The sequence below is a fragment of the Thermobia domestica genome, chromosome 11, assembly GCF_964235325.1.
Source record: "Thermobia domestica chromosome 11, izTheDome1.hap1.1, whole genome shotgun sequence".
Lineage (NCBI taxonomy): Eukaryota > Metazoa > Arthropoda > Insecta > Zygentoma > Lepismatidae > Thermobia > Thermobia domestica.
The window spans coordinates 2,835,703-2,850,024 of NC_137464.1; the positions used below are offsets into that span (position 1 = coordinate 2,835,703).

The window sequence follows — 14,322 nt, forward strand, 5'->3', positions numbered from 1 at the left end:
AGAAAGATTGGGGCTCGAGCTAATTTTTTAAAAAAATTGTCAGGCCAAAAACTTTTAAAATTTATCGGGCCCGGGCCGAGCTTGGGCCAAGAATTTTAAAAAACTTATCGGGCCGGGCCGAAAATCTCCAAAACTTTTCGGGCCCGGGCTGGGCCGGGCCTAGGTACGTGCGGGCCGAAAAATTCGGCCCGTGCAGGTCTCTACTGTATAGTGGAACTAGAAGAAGGTAATTCACTTCGATTTAGCTCCTGACGATCGTACCATCAATGATGCAACCTTTATTCTGAACAGTTGGAGCTTATGTATGTTGCACTATGCCAAAAATGACCTGTATTAGTGAACCGAATGTATGCCCTGCTACAACAGGATAACACAAACGAAATTCGAGAACGTAATGTCATTGAACTGACGCTACACGCGGCATATAGTCCTTACCTTATCCCATCGAATTACTACCTGTTTTGGTCCGTGGTGCACTTCCTTAAATCCCAATGCTTCACCAAGGAGCAGTGACTGCCTTCTTTGCTTCTATCGATGAACTGGCAGGAAGGTGGCTGCAGATAATCGAACACGAGGGGCTATACTTTGAATGGTAACCTGCTCTCTGTACGTGTACTATAATAAATACAGGTTTCAATGGAGTAAAGTTGGGAATTATCCCATTCGGAATGATTTGTATGAAATAATACCAAGAATATTTTTTACAATTTGAAAAATCACAAAGAGCTGAGGACTCAGTTTGTTATTGAAGAAAGAAAAAAAAGTTCGTTATACTGGCCAATAACAATTCCGGTTGCTGTAGTTTACTCCAAGGTTCCATTCACCTTCCTCTGTAATGCTCAGGTCCGCTCGTCCTCACTGTTTCCATGTTCTTGTACTCAATACTGGTTGCTGACAGATGTTAACTGCTCGAAGATCTGGCGTCCCTCCACGAGAGAGTTTTGCTTGGGCTTCACGACGAACATTGACCTATTCTGCTTCTACCTGGTGGCTACTCTTGCATTTGATCCAACTGATTGCGCTACATAGTCTTTGGTCCCTAACTCGCCGACCACAATCTCACGACTTCCAAGAACTCAAGCGAACTGGGCAGAGGTGAATTAATAGGGGAGGACTGCGAATGGGGGAGAAAAGTCAGTCAGCACGAAGACTCGACACTTGCTACTATGCAGTGTTGCCACATCTTAGTGTCTTTCAATGGTCCGTGTTCTTCTAATTATTAATCATTATTTGAGCGGGCCATGAGTTCAAGACCACTGCTCTGGCACGTTTCTCATAATACAGCTTGCTCTCAACTAGTTTCTGTCCTCTTTTCAATTACATCTAAAAATTTTCTTCCCCACCATTTCTAACACTCACTCATTCGTTTTCCGTTTGCCCCAGGAAATTCCCTTCATTCTTCTTCATACTCACATTTCGAAAGTTTCCAGTCGTCTTAAATCGTTTTTGTGTCATGTCCATGTTTCTGCCCCATGCAGTATAGTACTCCACACGAAGCATTTTATGAGGCTCTTTTTCGCTATCTTTTGTTGATAATATTAAATAACATCGGCGAGAAACAGTGGGTTTTATATAATTTCAATGATGACGTTCACACCGAGGGTCTAAAATGGTCAATTAAATTTCGTGGGGTTCCCTTTAGCAGTTGTAATTACAGGTGAAATGCTCCATTCTTCCAATAGAGCATTTTGGAGATAAGTCTATTGGTCAAGTACTTCCCATAAGCGTTCTATAAAATTGATGTCTGCTAATTACATGTGTGTGTGTGAAGTTGTGAGAGTTTATTCACTAGCAGCCACATGTAGGTATTATGGATCGTTATCATCCATAAATATGGAATTATTATTAAGACCCATTTTCAGAACAGTTTGTCAGAATATTGAGATATAGCTCCTTTGGTTTATTGTTCCCTTCACGAAACCTAAATTCTCGACACCAGCATCACTTAATGTCCCCAAACAAGTCCAGATACCTCTGTTTTACTATGTATTTCCACACAGTTTTTCCATCTGAACCAAATAAGTTCTTCTCATAGATGAAAATCACTTTATTCCAAAAGTCACTAGGCTTATTTACGTGCTTCAGAGCGAATTCTAGGTAGTTCTTGCAATTCTTGTCATTCATCCAAAAGGTTCTTAAGACACGACCATGATAGCCTTCTGTTTACAGCACATACGCCACTGTATCCACTGACATCTTTTCTTTGCAGTTGTTTTAGGGTTCATTTTGGTAGTACGTATTAATAATGTTCTTGTCTTTCTTTTATGGTACTCATAAGCGACCACCTTTACGTTTGTTTTTAACTGAATTCGTAACACAGCATCTATTATCGATTGGACTGTTGACGAGCTCGTCCCGTGATTTTCGATATTTCGCACAACGCTTTTGTGTAATTGTAATGCTTGATAATTTTTCTTTGATTCTTCCTTATATCTTTCCGTTTACGCCCCATGTTGCCTTTTACTGAACGTGTGTGATCAGTTGAGATCGAAGTACGGTACTTGATTTCTCTACCAGCGATCTTTTTACGCACTCCGTAACTGAGATCAAACTAACAATGGTGCTTGGCTGTTAAGTTTAGTATAAACAAAATTACGGTGTATGAATATTTTTTCAACGACGATAAGGCGAGAATCCAGAAACCAACAATGAATAAGCGACGCAACTTTTGAACTAATAGTGCAAGATAGTGTAGATGTAATGCCTAGTGTTCGTTCATGTGACCTAGATCAGCTTACTTTGCTTATTAAATAATCGTAAACACGAGTCCATTCTTTAAAAGTAAGAACGGTACGAATACTTTTCTTTGAGTCATTGTATTTCCACTGGGAATCACCCCCACTAACCATTAATTACACTAAGTGTACAGTATTCAAACAAACAAAAGGAACTTCAAATACAGTCTTCTTTATTGAAGTATATATAATGTCTCTGTTCAGACTACATAAGGAGTCGTTCTCGTTGAAGGGCTTTGTTATAACCAGGAAAGAGTCACACGTTGCTCTTAGCTTATTGGACCTTATATATTTTCTGTTCCACTTCAACGCTAATATAATAAAATGAAACAAGAGAACTATATTTGGAATTAGTAACTGTTTAATCACATTGATAACTAGAAATACTGTTTACATATGATTACAAGTTAAGATTAAGAAAATAGTAATGCTCATGACACAGTTGACTTATAGTTCCAATATGTCCATTGACGTGATGAGCTTCCTCCTTGATGTAATTCAAGAGCTACACTGCAAACTACTTGAATGTCTTGCATAGTATTATATTCACTAGCATAAATACCTACGTGGACAAATAATTGTAACTGCAAATCGGTTCAGAAGGATCGAATAAATTACGCCGTACTAATAATGTCATTATCTGCGCACTTGTACGTATAAGTTACTTTAATTCTAGTAAAGATACTCACAAGATAATTATTGCTGGAATGTGAAGAAGGCAGCTAATTATGGTTTTGTCACTTCACAACTTCACAATACAATCTCGGAAAGGAAGAACCCCCCGCTATCACACAAAACAATAAATTTAACGTGCGAGAGGCGCACTTTTGTACAATATGTACAATTGCCTACCTACATTAATGATCATCGGATACAGGTGAAGGGCCGTAAAATATGAGTTCAGGGATTTGCCCCCCTTGTACACCTGTTCCATTTGTGCTTTCTGAAGAGCACTGAAACTGAAAAGTTACACAACCAACTGTTACCTCACTCATTCCTTCCTGACCAAAGTAACTCAGTTCTCCACCATCCAAGATCGCTGAAGCGGTATAAAATGACTCCGGTTCTATTTGTATAGGATGTTCAAAATACACATGAAACGTGTTACTTGAACCATCTGAAAAGAATTTCGTGTTATTTTCTGCAAGTACTCGTCCTAGACGCTTAAGCTCTATTTTAACACTATAATCAGCAGCTCCATTGGACGATCCATAAAGTCCAAAACCAACAACAAATATACGTTTGTCAACGCTGAATTGAATACTGTCGCATCTTCCTCTATATCGCCATTGGTTACTTCGATAGGCACAAGACTGAAAGCGATGGCACACCTGTAAAGTAAAATAAAGTTCACTAAGTCTTACCGTAAAACTAACGTATTTGATTTTATAACAAAGTCTCGTGAATATAACCCGACAAGAATTACTTCATTTACGCTATATTTAGCTATAATTCCAATTCGCTGGCTGAGTTCGAATTATAGCTAAATATATCGTAACAAACCGTTGCATAATCAAATACGGAAGTAGATAGCTAAAGATGATAATCCTCGATCAACGCTTGTAAGTAACAATGTTGCGTTAGTTTGTAACTTCCTGAAACTTCAGTGTCATCACATCAAACACACTGTATGAAGTCATCGTTGTCGGGCTACATGAAACTACTTCTAACAACTTCTGTGGAGTATTTTACAATAAAATAAATCGTATATATATGTATACACTTAATATGACAAATGAACGAAATAACCTATTTATATCGATTCCTCTTTAATATGAATTCAATGATATATACACAGCGTAAAAAAATATAAGACTCCACCGAGAATTGAACCCAGATCAGCTTATCGTGTTGATGCGTTAACCACTATGCTACCGAGTCCGCTCCTTGATCAGTTATAAATTCGATCACTTTTTATTTTTCACACTTTCTCATCTCCATGTCGATGGGGGAACTTGGAATGGCACTGATAGTGTCACTACTCATGTCAACAATCCCGAAAACTATGGATTTGACACTATCACCTCAACTAAACTTATATTAAAATCTTATCGAGACCGGCTCATTAGCTTAGTGATCCCGAAAAGTATTGATTCGACACTAATAGTGGTCGTTTTTAAATATTTACATGTCACCCCTTCTTCCAATAGGGGTCTTACCCCACAGTTTTTTTTCTTTCTTTCAGATTGTAAATAATGTATCAAGTTTAAGACGACGTTCCAGAGTTATGCTGGAACACGTACATACATAAATATAAAATACCTCTTATCCGTGTCCGTTTATTTTTAATGAGGAATTTATACAGAGTAACTTTTCCATAATTTCATGTCCCTAGCTTGAAGGTTTCGTGAGATATCAAATTTTTCGCATAACTTATTATCCTACTTCCCTTAGGATATGGTTTATAATCAAACTGATACGATAAAAACCCAGTTTGAGATAAGTGATAACTACCCCAAAAAATGATTTTAACCGCTTCAGCAGTTTTCCTGATTCGATCACAAACAATATTACTTTTATTTTTATATAATAGTTAGAACATGTAACCGTTTCCTACGAAGATGGTCTCCCGATTTTCGCAGATACCAATAAGACTTACGTTGTTTACTCAACAAAGTGAACTCACTTTTAAAAGAAAATTAAATATACATGGATCCGTGAGGTAAACATCCAGAAATTTATTTTACAAAACTAATAACCAAATATGATATATCTGCCCCAAAAAGAATTGTATTAGACTTAAACTTTACCTGTGGTTTTAGTCCTGTCCGTGCTTTGGTTGGGTAATTAAGCAAAGGTTTATTTCTTGCCGTAAAATGTAGAAATATATCATTGGTTTCTTGTAGTGTAAGGATACCCAGTTGAGCTGGCCCATTAGCAAATTCTTCCAAAGTCATCGTAGGAATACGTATAAGATATAATGCGTTTCCAAGGACAGTCCTTTTGTTTTGAGCAGTTACCTCAAGATCCCGTCGGACACATTCGGCTGCTGCCCAATTCAGAGCTGCTTCAAATAGGTGGGTTTCTTTACAGTTTAAAGTTTCTCGAGCGAGAACAGATTCCAGTGTATTACTATCGATATCCACGAAGCCTTCCGATCGAAGAGCCATTTCAGCCTAAAAATAATCATTTAATGTATTATGATTTTTGTATACGAACATTCAACATTTTGTGTTGAATTAAATATAGAATTTTTTCCATTCTTTATTTCCTTATTGTAATATAAATTGTAGACATGATTTTAAATCTATAAGTAATTTCATGGTATTACGGTTTTAAAGATGCAGCAACGTTATATTCAGAATTAAATCAATGATACACTCAATTATTGCACCAATGCATTATCAAGATCTACACAAATTATTACACACTTAAGGAAATTATACTTTAAGACAGCTTCCTACTCGCCTTTTTTTAAAGTGGTTTTACATAACGTCTATTTACAAATATCAATAAAAACAACTACTAATCAATGTTTTGTCATTATAATACATATTCATAAATGCAAGCATGCAACGGCAATTCACCTTTCAGAAAATAGTCGACTACTTCATGCAGAGGCAGAAAACGTGATAAACAAAACAAAATAAAATAAAGCTAAACAGCTCACACTGTATCCCGAAATTTGTTTAGTTACTCCTGCAGTAAGGAAAAAGAGAAAGTAAGTCCGAGAAATAATTACAACTTCAAAGATATACATAACATTTGAATTCTTTCTTTCTTTTTAAGATTAAAGATTAACCGATTAATGTGTCTGGCGGAAAGAAACGTTTGATTTAGCTACCTAGCAAGCCATGCATACTTTTAAGTTGAAAATATTTCTCGGACATTAACATTATACTCCCAAGCACAGAACATCTCATGTAATTAAGCACGAAGGAAATCGTCGTTTGTGAAGAAGCAAAAACCTAAAATATTTGGCAGAACTAAGCAGATATACACCAAATTTCCCTATTTAAAGGCATAGTAATACAGACTACTATTCGGGATACAAATAAAATATTTAATTATATATGGTACATTATGTCCCTCACTGAACTGATAAGAAGTGACTCAAAACAAGCATAGCTGTTCAGAACCAAAATTATTAAAAACTATTTACTGAATAAATATTTATTTCACAGTGCTGTGACAAGAATTACTCTCCAAGTACATGCCTTGGCATTGGAATTAATACATCACATGTAATGCACATTCAGGAAAAAGAAACTACAAATATTTGAAGGTTTTTCTTTGAGATAAAGTTACTCACATCTTGAAAAGGTCAGAAAGAATGATGAGGTGAAAGAAGTCTAGGACTGCAAGTACTTTGAAAAAGTGAGTCATCAGCTGAACATGTTGCATCCTTCTTTCTGTCCAAAGAAAGATTTAGTCACTCAGTTGCATTACACAATATTTCGATCTAAATTTACAATTGAGTAACACTTGCTTACTCATAGCATTGTTAATGAGTTAAGTAGACAGTTCCAGAAACGATATCAGTATGCAACATTCAGAGACAAAGGTGGTTAAGAAATTACTTTCGGTTAAGGTAATTGATTTAATGTTGAAGAGGAGTCACCTTTACTTGATTCAAATAATTACTTTATCATTCCACAATCAAAACTTACCAATTACCGGAACTGTTATACTGTTTGTAATATTTAGGTAGGTGTTATTACATTAGTTGTACTACAATAATAATAAGTCACAGCGTAATTTATTAAAGGATGTGCACACGTTAATCATTAGGAAAGTTTCTTGTCACAGAAATGTGACTGCTATAACCAAGGAAGAAAACATTCAAGAGAGCGAAATTACTGCAATGTAATTAGATAGATATTCTGTCATTTTTTTTAAAAAAAAAAAAAGTACCAATAATTTAATCATAATACAGCATTACAGTCTCTTAAGCGTGCTTCCTTAATCCCTCGTTTTATGCATATAAATATAACCTCAGATTTTCGAATTCATCTATTGGAATTCCTACTAAGTATTAACGTGGTATATTTCTTTCTACATAAAATCATACATTTCGTTCAAACGCTCTATATATACGAAGAAGCTGGTACTCTTCCTGTATATACGTATAACTGTAGTTATAAATAAATTTCTTCCATCTACTTAAAAACTATTATCCTTCCATGTATCAAATTATTATCATTATGACTAAGTACAGAATACTTACAAGAGTTTCTGCTTTATCAATATTTATACAAAAATCACATCTTGCATGAAATAATTTTATCAGGCTTAACTTCTTTTATCACTTTTACCATTGTACCATAAGCACTTTCACTCAAGAGTTTTGCTTTTGTTGATGAATACGCATAGTTCGTGAAATATACCAGCTACTTTTCATAAGTCAACAAAAGAAGGTAATGGTAATTTTTATGAAATATTAAGAGAAGGGCCTATTAAAAAAAAAAAAAAAAAATACTTGATACATCTTATCACACAAGCATGTATATTCTACAAAGACAAAAAATTACTCTTAAGATTAGAGTCCGACAACTTTTGTAGGTTTCTCTTTTTCTTTGGACAAATGCTACTTTGAAAGTAGGCGCCTCAAACTATGGAATTCTGAATAGTTTGATGTTCTCAGAGGAACTCCTGACAAATATAAACGCCATTAGTATTTTCCCTTACTTGATTCTGAAGTAAGACGGGAATATTTCAATGTTCAAGAAAAACAAAATCTGATCGTACCTGAGCATCTATCACCTCCCAGCATCTCTGCATAAGCTCCGGTTCTTCGAAGAGTCTCGATTGACTTAGAAGCAAGCAAGCATTTTTAGCAGTCAAACTAGTTTCTAGATAATTGACACAAGCCTTGGCAAGATGAGGTACTATATACTTTTTAGCTACATACAAAGTAGCTAGAACTGTATCGGCTTCCAACTGTATCTCATCACAGTATAAGTATCTGAAAATAATGAAAGGATACAAATTATTTACTACGAGAGCATCTATTTTGCATACGAATGACTACCTACAGCAGTAAAGCAAACAGAATAAAGTTTTAAGAACACCTTATGATCTGTGGTTTTCTACAAAATTTCGAATAATCTGATGGAAATTTATGAAGTATATATTATATGAAGTGAAGTGGGCTTGATGACAAACAAAGATAATTTCCTCCGGGGTACTTCTGATTTCACCTACTACTAAATGATCATCTAGTTACATAGGTTTTGTGAATAGGTGTACATTAGGATGTACAGTTGAAAAGTAATGGATCTACTTACTTGAGAAGAGTAAGGAAAGCTGATGGTTCAACATCAGGGACATCTATCTCTTGTTTGTTTTCCGCTAAGCCGCCATAGAACATTGCATAAAACACTGAACTTCCTGTTGCAAGGACATACTTGTGAGCTGGGATACACTGAGTATGACCTATAAGAAGGATAAAATTCTGATATCGTTGTTGAATTTCCAAATTTTTGGAATTTAAAATTTTAGCTATGATCTATTTGTTAATTACCAATTAAATTCTAGTTTGCATTACCTTTCTCACATATACTTGGCAGGTAAAATAAGCTCATTTAAACTCATTTAACTCTGAATTATATTTTTTCCTTGTTTTTAACCATCAAACAAATCTTGTATTTCCACAGCGAAACTCATTGTCTTTTTATACTCGGACCATAAACTAATATAATAGAAATAGGATGGATTAATGGCATCTCCCTAATACTATATTCGATATCGTCATCTAAAGGATGAGGACAGGGTATTCGAAAAAGTTTGTATGGTCAACGCCGAATTCCTTTTGAACTTTAAATATAACGAGAAACATAGGACGCCATCAAAACCTGAGCTTTGTACGATCTAATACTACTGCTATTACATAAAATTAGTTATATCTCACATCTGTTTACTGTCATGTAACTTGATAGTACTACATAATTCACGATTCAAATTTTTCAGTGGTAAGAATTATGTCAAAAGACACTGACCACTAGACCACTGCGAAGTTCTTGATTCTCCCTTATTTTGGAGGAGTGACTAGTGAAAACAAATTTTTCTTTCTTGAATGTATTTCTTCCAATCAAATGTCTCTTTAATAGCATTTTACTTTATTATTTATTTACTAACTTCACACCTGAGAAGACCTCTCCTTCCATTTCAGACACTTCTTGCTCTCTGAGGCACACCTCACAAAAGACAACTACAAATGCCTATAAAATCTACAAACGACAATGTATTATTATTATTTAATAAATTCTTGTAATAATAAAAACTTGTCAAAAGTGATGTCACTTGTAATTTGTCCGTAGAATTTTGAAAAACTGTACAATTTACCTGGTTCTCAGTGTCGCATTTTACACTTTCTGCCTGTCAATTAGGTAGCATGAAATTTTCACAGCGGCCACTGCAAAGTCGATTATGATAGAATATTTGAGTTGAGTTGAGTTGATTCGGAGTTTTAACGTCCCTTTCAGCAGCGTGGCTATATGAGACGTGGACCTACTGATTAACGTGGAATCCGAACCACGTGAGCTCCCGCCGGGAATTGAACCCGGATCTCCCACGCCAAACGTGCGCACATCTTTTCTCGCGAGTAAGTAGTTTTGAATAATAACTAACGGAATGTTATCAATCAACGATAGAACTTTAAACAGAAAACTAAAACCGAATATTTCAGACTACAAGAATTTGCTTTGTTCTAGTTAAATGCTTATTGATAATTTTTATTAATAAATGAAGATAATACGTTCGTTACGAATTCATCCCAACACAGTACGTATCGAAGGTGAAAGCTATAACCATTCGGCGATAGGAAGGTCGTGTTATAAACGTGATATGTATCGCCAAACGTAGATTATTTCGCCATGTTTCCCTTCCTGAACGAAAATACTGAAAAAAAATGCAGTCGGAATATGAATGTATTCAAATGTTTCGCGTCATACCAGTAAATAATTAAAGCCGTATATCATTATACGCTGCAGACAGGAAATTTGAATTCGTACCAGCATCCTAACCTAGCCAACTGCATTACAATTAATGACAGAACTCCCTACGTCAGAATGTAGTTCTTTTAACTCTTGTAATTCTCTGGGTGTACATCGATAGAATATTTGAGAAACAGAAATCTGTACCACTGGTTGTATCTGCAATTTCGTTTGTAAACGTGCTCTGTCGATAAATAAGCCGAAATTAAATTTATCTAGAGGATAATAATGTATGCTAGAGACAGCATTTACTAGATAACAGCACAGACCATGGCTGTGGACTTTGTTTTATTTGTTTTTAAAATGCAGACTTTCTAGCAGCTAGTAATGTTGTGTGTAGAGAACATGCTGTCCAATTACACATTGACTGGAGAAATAATATCTTAGGGACCGTCTTACGAGAAACAACACTTATTAACTGAAGATGTTCTCTTGAAATAAAATAACGCATTACATACCTGGACTTCCTACAATGAAGTGGACGTCAGCCATCAGCTCATTATTGAACATGGCAGCATTGCGTTCCCGTATTGTGGGCTTGGATGCTTGCCAGTTTGGGTCTAGTGTCGACTGTCCTCCTGACAACAAATTGAAAGATGTTCCCAAATTCGGTGAAGCAAGAGGAGATGTGGGAGCACTAGCTGGCTGTGTGATCTGGATCGTTTCTCGCTGAGATATGCTGTGGGGCGGGGACAGCGATAAACCTCCATTGTTGAGAGTTTCAGCTACAAAAACAAAAGATTATTTATGAAGCATTAACACATCATTTACTGTTTATTGAGACGTTAACAATCAAAATTAGCATCTTTCGACTCTTACCAAGCTTAGCAATTTTCTTTTGCACCGCGCGTCTTAATGATCAAGACCCTTTTAAATTTAGCAAGAAGTGTACTTTATTTGAAAATTATTGTGTAGCTGCATTGTAACTGACCAGATAAAAAATAAATATTTGTCCTCGTTAGTACATACATAAAAGGCTGAAACTTTAGTTTGTTAAATAAGTTGTAAATATTTATATGTACTTAAACGCGTAACTGTTCTTAGTTATCTCAATAAAATGTCATTGAACTTTCCAACCAATGTCAAATTTCTTTGAAATATATAAGCATAATTGAAGGTATGATGTTTCAAGTGTAGGATCAAAGCTTAATTGAACACTTGCTAGTAAACTGCATATATTTCCTTATGCGTTTTCTTTGTTAAATCGTAATTAATGGATGAATTTGGATATCACGTACAAAGATAATAATTCTCTGTAACCATCCTATTAAAACCTACTGAAATTGGTCGTCGTTAGTAAATTATTGATATAATACGTACGCGAAAAATATAATTCTTAGTAATAAAATGAAAAGTTGATTCATTTGTTTAGGAGGAAGAATTAGGACATTGGGAGCGTGGCCATTTGTCCCCTCACGCACGTTTTACGCTTAAAACAGACAAATGATTAAGCTGAGCATATCATTATTCATTTATAACTAAATGGCTGACAATAGTGGCGATCCACTGCTACGTTTTAGAGTAAAGAACTCAGAGGAATGATCACTGACAAACTGCTTGCCAGTCCACATGTCCAAATGAAAATTTATGGCTGGTGAGGGAACAAACTGGGTAGCATAGTGGTTAGCACCCCAGTATGATTAAGTCGGAGACTTCGTTTCGTTCAAACACATTACTTTCACTGAGACACGACACCAAATTTTCACTATGTGGCATGGACAGGGTTGGCAAAACCCAGGGTTTTTATTGAAAAAAACAAAAAAACATTTTTTTTTTTTGGTTTAAATTATTTACTCTATGTATTTATATTAGATATGGACAGAAATTAGTTTGTTTCGCCTTGGTGTTATTATGCAACAACAAGGTTATGCTGGAAGGGGTCACATAAGCTTAAAGCGGAATCCAAACTGCTTCTCGACTTACATCCAAGAGAAATTGTCCATTTGGACACGAAACCGGGACTAATTGGTCACAAATGCGATTGCCGACTCACTCACGAAGGACTCCTGATAAAAATACGTTGTACTGATCTTTACATAGGCGCACTTGTTAATATAATTGTCAAGAGTCATTTCAAAAGGACAAAAAGATAAACGGTTACACAAGTAGAATTATATATAAATCGGGAAACTCTCGCCTTAGCCATTGGAATCCTGTTGTTACTTTAAATGTGTTTGTATGTAAAATTTTAAGGTCAACATATCATAATCACTACGCTAAAACTGAGGTATTACATTACAAATTTGGTATGTAGATATCATTCAATAAAATTAAAACAAAGTCAAATCCAAGTTGATGTTGGAAGCTACGTAGGCAGCTGATAATTTTTTCCAATTTCTATCAAGAGGCAAACTTGGCTTCTTTATAAAACAATCATTCAAGTAGAAATAGATAATTTGGTTTCATTTCGTATATTTAGGCTTAACATCCTTATGAAATACCAAGGTTATCACGGAGAAGACTTTCGCTTAAAGGCACACCTCGGGGTTGTGGTTCGACCGAGAATTGAACACGGGACCCCTTGATTAAAAGATAAAAAGTAGATAAACGTAATGCGGATGGTTTGTAAAAAGCAGATAAACGTAATGCGGATGGTTTGATATGTGGAAACGTCACCATTAAGTTCACACGATTTAAAGCTTTTGTGTGTGTGTGTGTGTGTGTTTTTGTTTTGTTTAAAAAACCAGCTGGTTTAAACCAGCCAACCCTGGGCATGGAGTCTTTATTTTGCATAAAGATTTCATCATCTCTCGGAACCGTTCTATCAAGGGTGGTAAAATATCGGTACATATGTGTTTCACATTGATACAGCCCCCGAAGACTGTGTATACCAGATTTGAAATGTGGGACGATTATTTACAGCAATTTAAATGTTAAAGCGGTCTTATTTGCTTAACATGAGAGAAATAATAAAATGCATGCATGGATATAAGAATTAATGTGAAACTTCAAGCAGATTCCACTAATTCTAAGAGTAACTAACATTGTACTAAGTACAGATATAATACTTAAAATATCTTTTACAGTTTTTCATAATTTACCCGTGATTTTTTTTTCTTCATGTTAACAGCTTTCCTCAAGTTTTTTAGTAATGATTCATTTTCGATCTGGTTTATTTTTGGGAAGAGATGAATACAGAATTTACACGAAAATTTATTTGTTACAAACTGAATACGTAAATACAACTTCCCTTGTTTCCAAGACTATACTGATAGAAAAAAAAAATAATAATTTTTAGTTTCCAAGAATTAAATTTTCGAGTAAATTCAATTTAATCTATTTACAATTACCCGTCCTTAATAAAAACTTAACTTCTGTTAAATTGTACGGCTAAGTTTGGAAATTTATTATTAGTATGCTAAGAATTAACTTTGTGTAAGTCATTGTAAAGAATATTCTGTCTGTTTTGCGTCATATAATAAATATAAATATAACACCTTTGTATCGTAATAAAATGCTCGTATTATCAAAATATTTAAAATATATATTTGGTCGTCAAAAGAAAAAATAATCTTATTTTCAAGGCACATTCACAAACTACATACGTAGAGTAATGCAGCGTGCATGTATTTAACAAACATCAAACAATTCTAGAGATGAAATTCTTTGTTTCTCTATATATAACTGACTGAATATTAAACCCCAACACCAAA

At 35.0% G+C, this 14,322-nt stretch overlaps 2 protein-coding genes across 5 annotated transcripts in view; one reads left to right on the plus strand and one right to left on the minus strand.

Moving 5' to 3' along the window:
• Brf (Brf RNA polymerase III subunit) overlaps positions 1 to 14,322 on the plus strand; it is a 222,165-nt gene that overhangs the window by 45,386 nt on the left and 162,457 nt on the right. The window lies entirely within an intron of this gene.
• The window catches only part of lute (BTB/POZ domain containing protein 3 lute), a 73,971-nt gene continuing 62,540 nt past the window's right edge, over positions 2,892 to 14,322 (minus strand). For all 4 annotated transcript variants that reach the window (XM_081729915.1, XM_081729917.1, XM_081729916.1 and 1 more), the window contains exons 2-6: positions 11,128 to 11,394; positions 8,963 to 9,110; positions 8,424 to 8,640; positions 5,486 to 5,851; positions 2,892 to 4,066 (exon numbers count right to left, since the gene is read on the minus strand). In XM_081729915.1, coding sequence (XP_081586041.1) covers positions 3,593 to 4,066; positions 5,486 to 5,851; positions 8,424 to 8,640; positions 8,963 to 9,110; positions 11,128 to 11,394 — 1,472 coding nt within the window. In that variant the 3' untranslated portion in view covers positions 2,892 to 3,592. The remainder of the gene's footprint in view (positions 4,067 to 5,485; positions 5,852 to 8,423; positions 8,641 to 8,962; positions 9,111 to 11,127; positions 11,395 to 14,322) is intronic.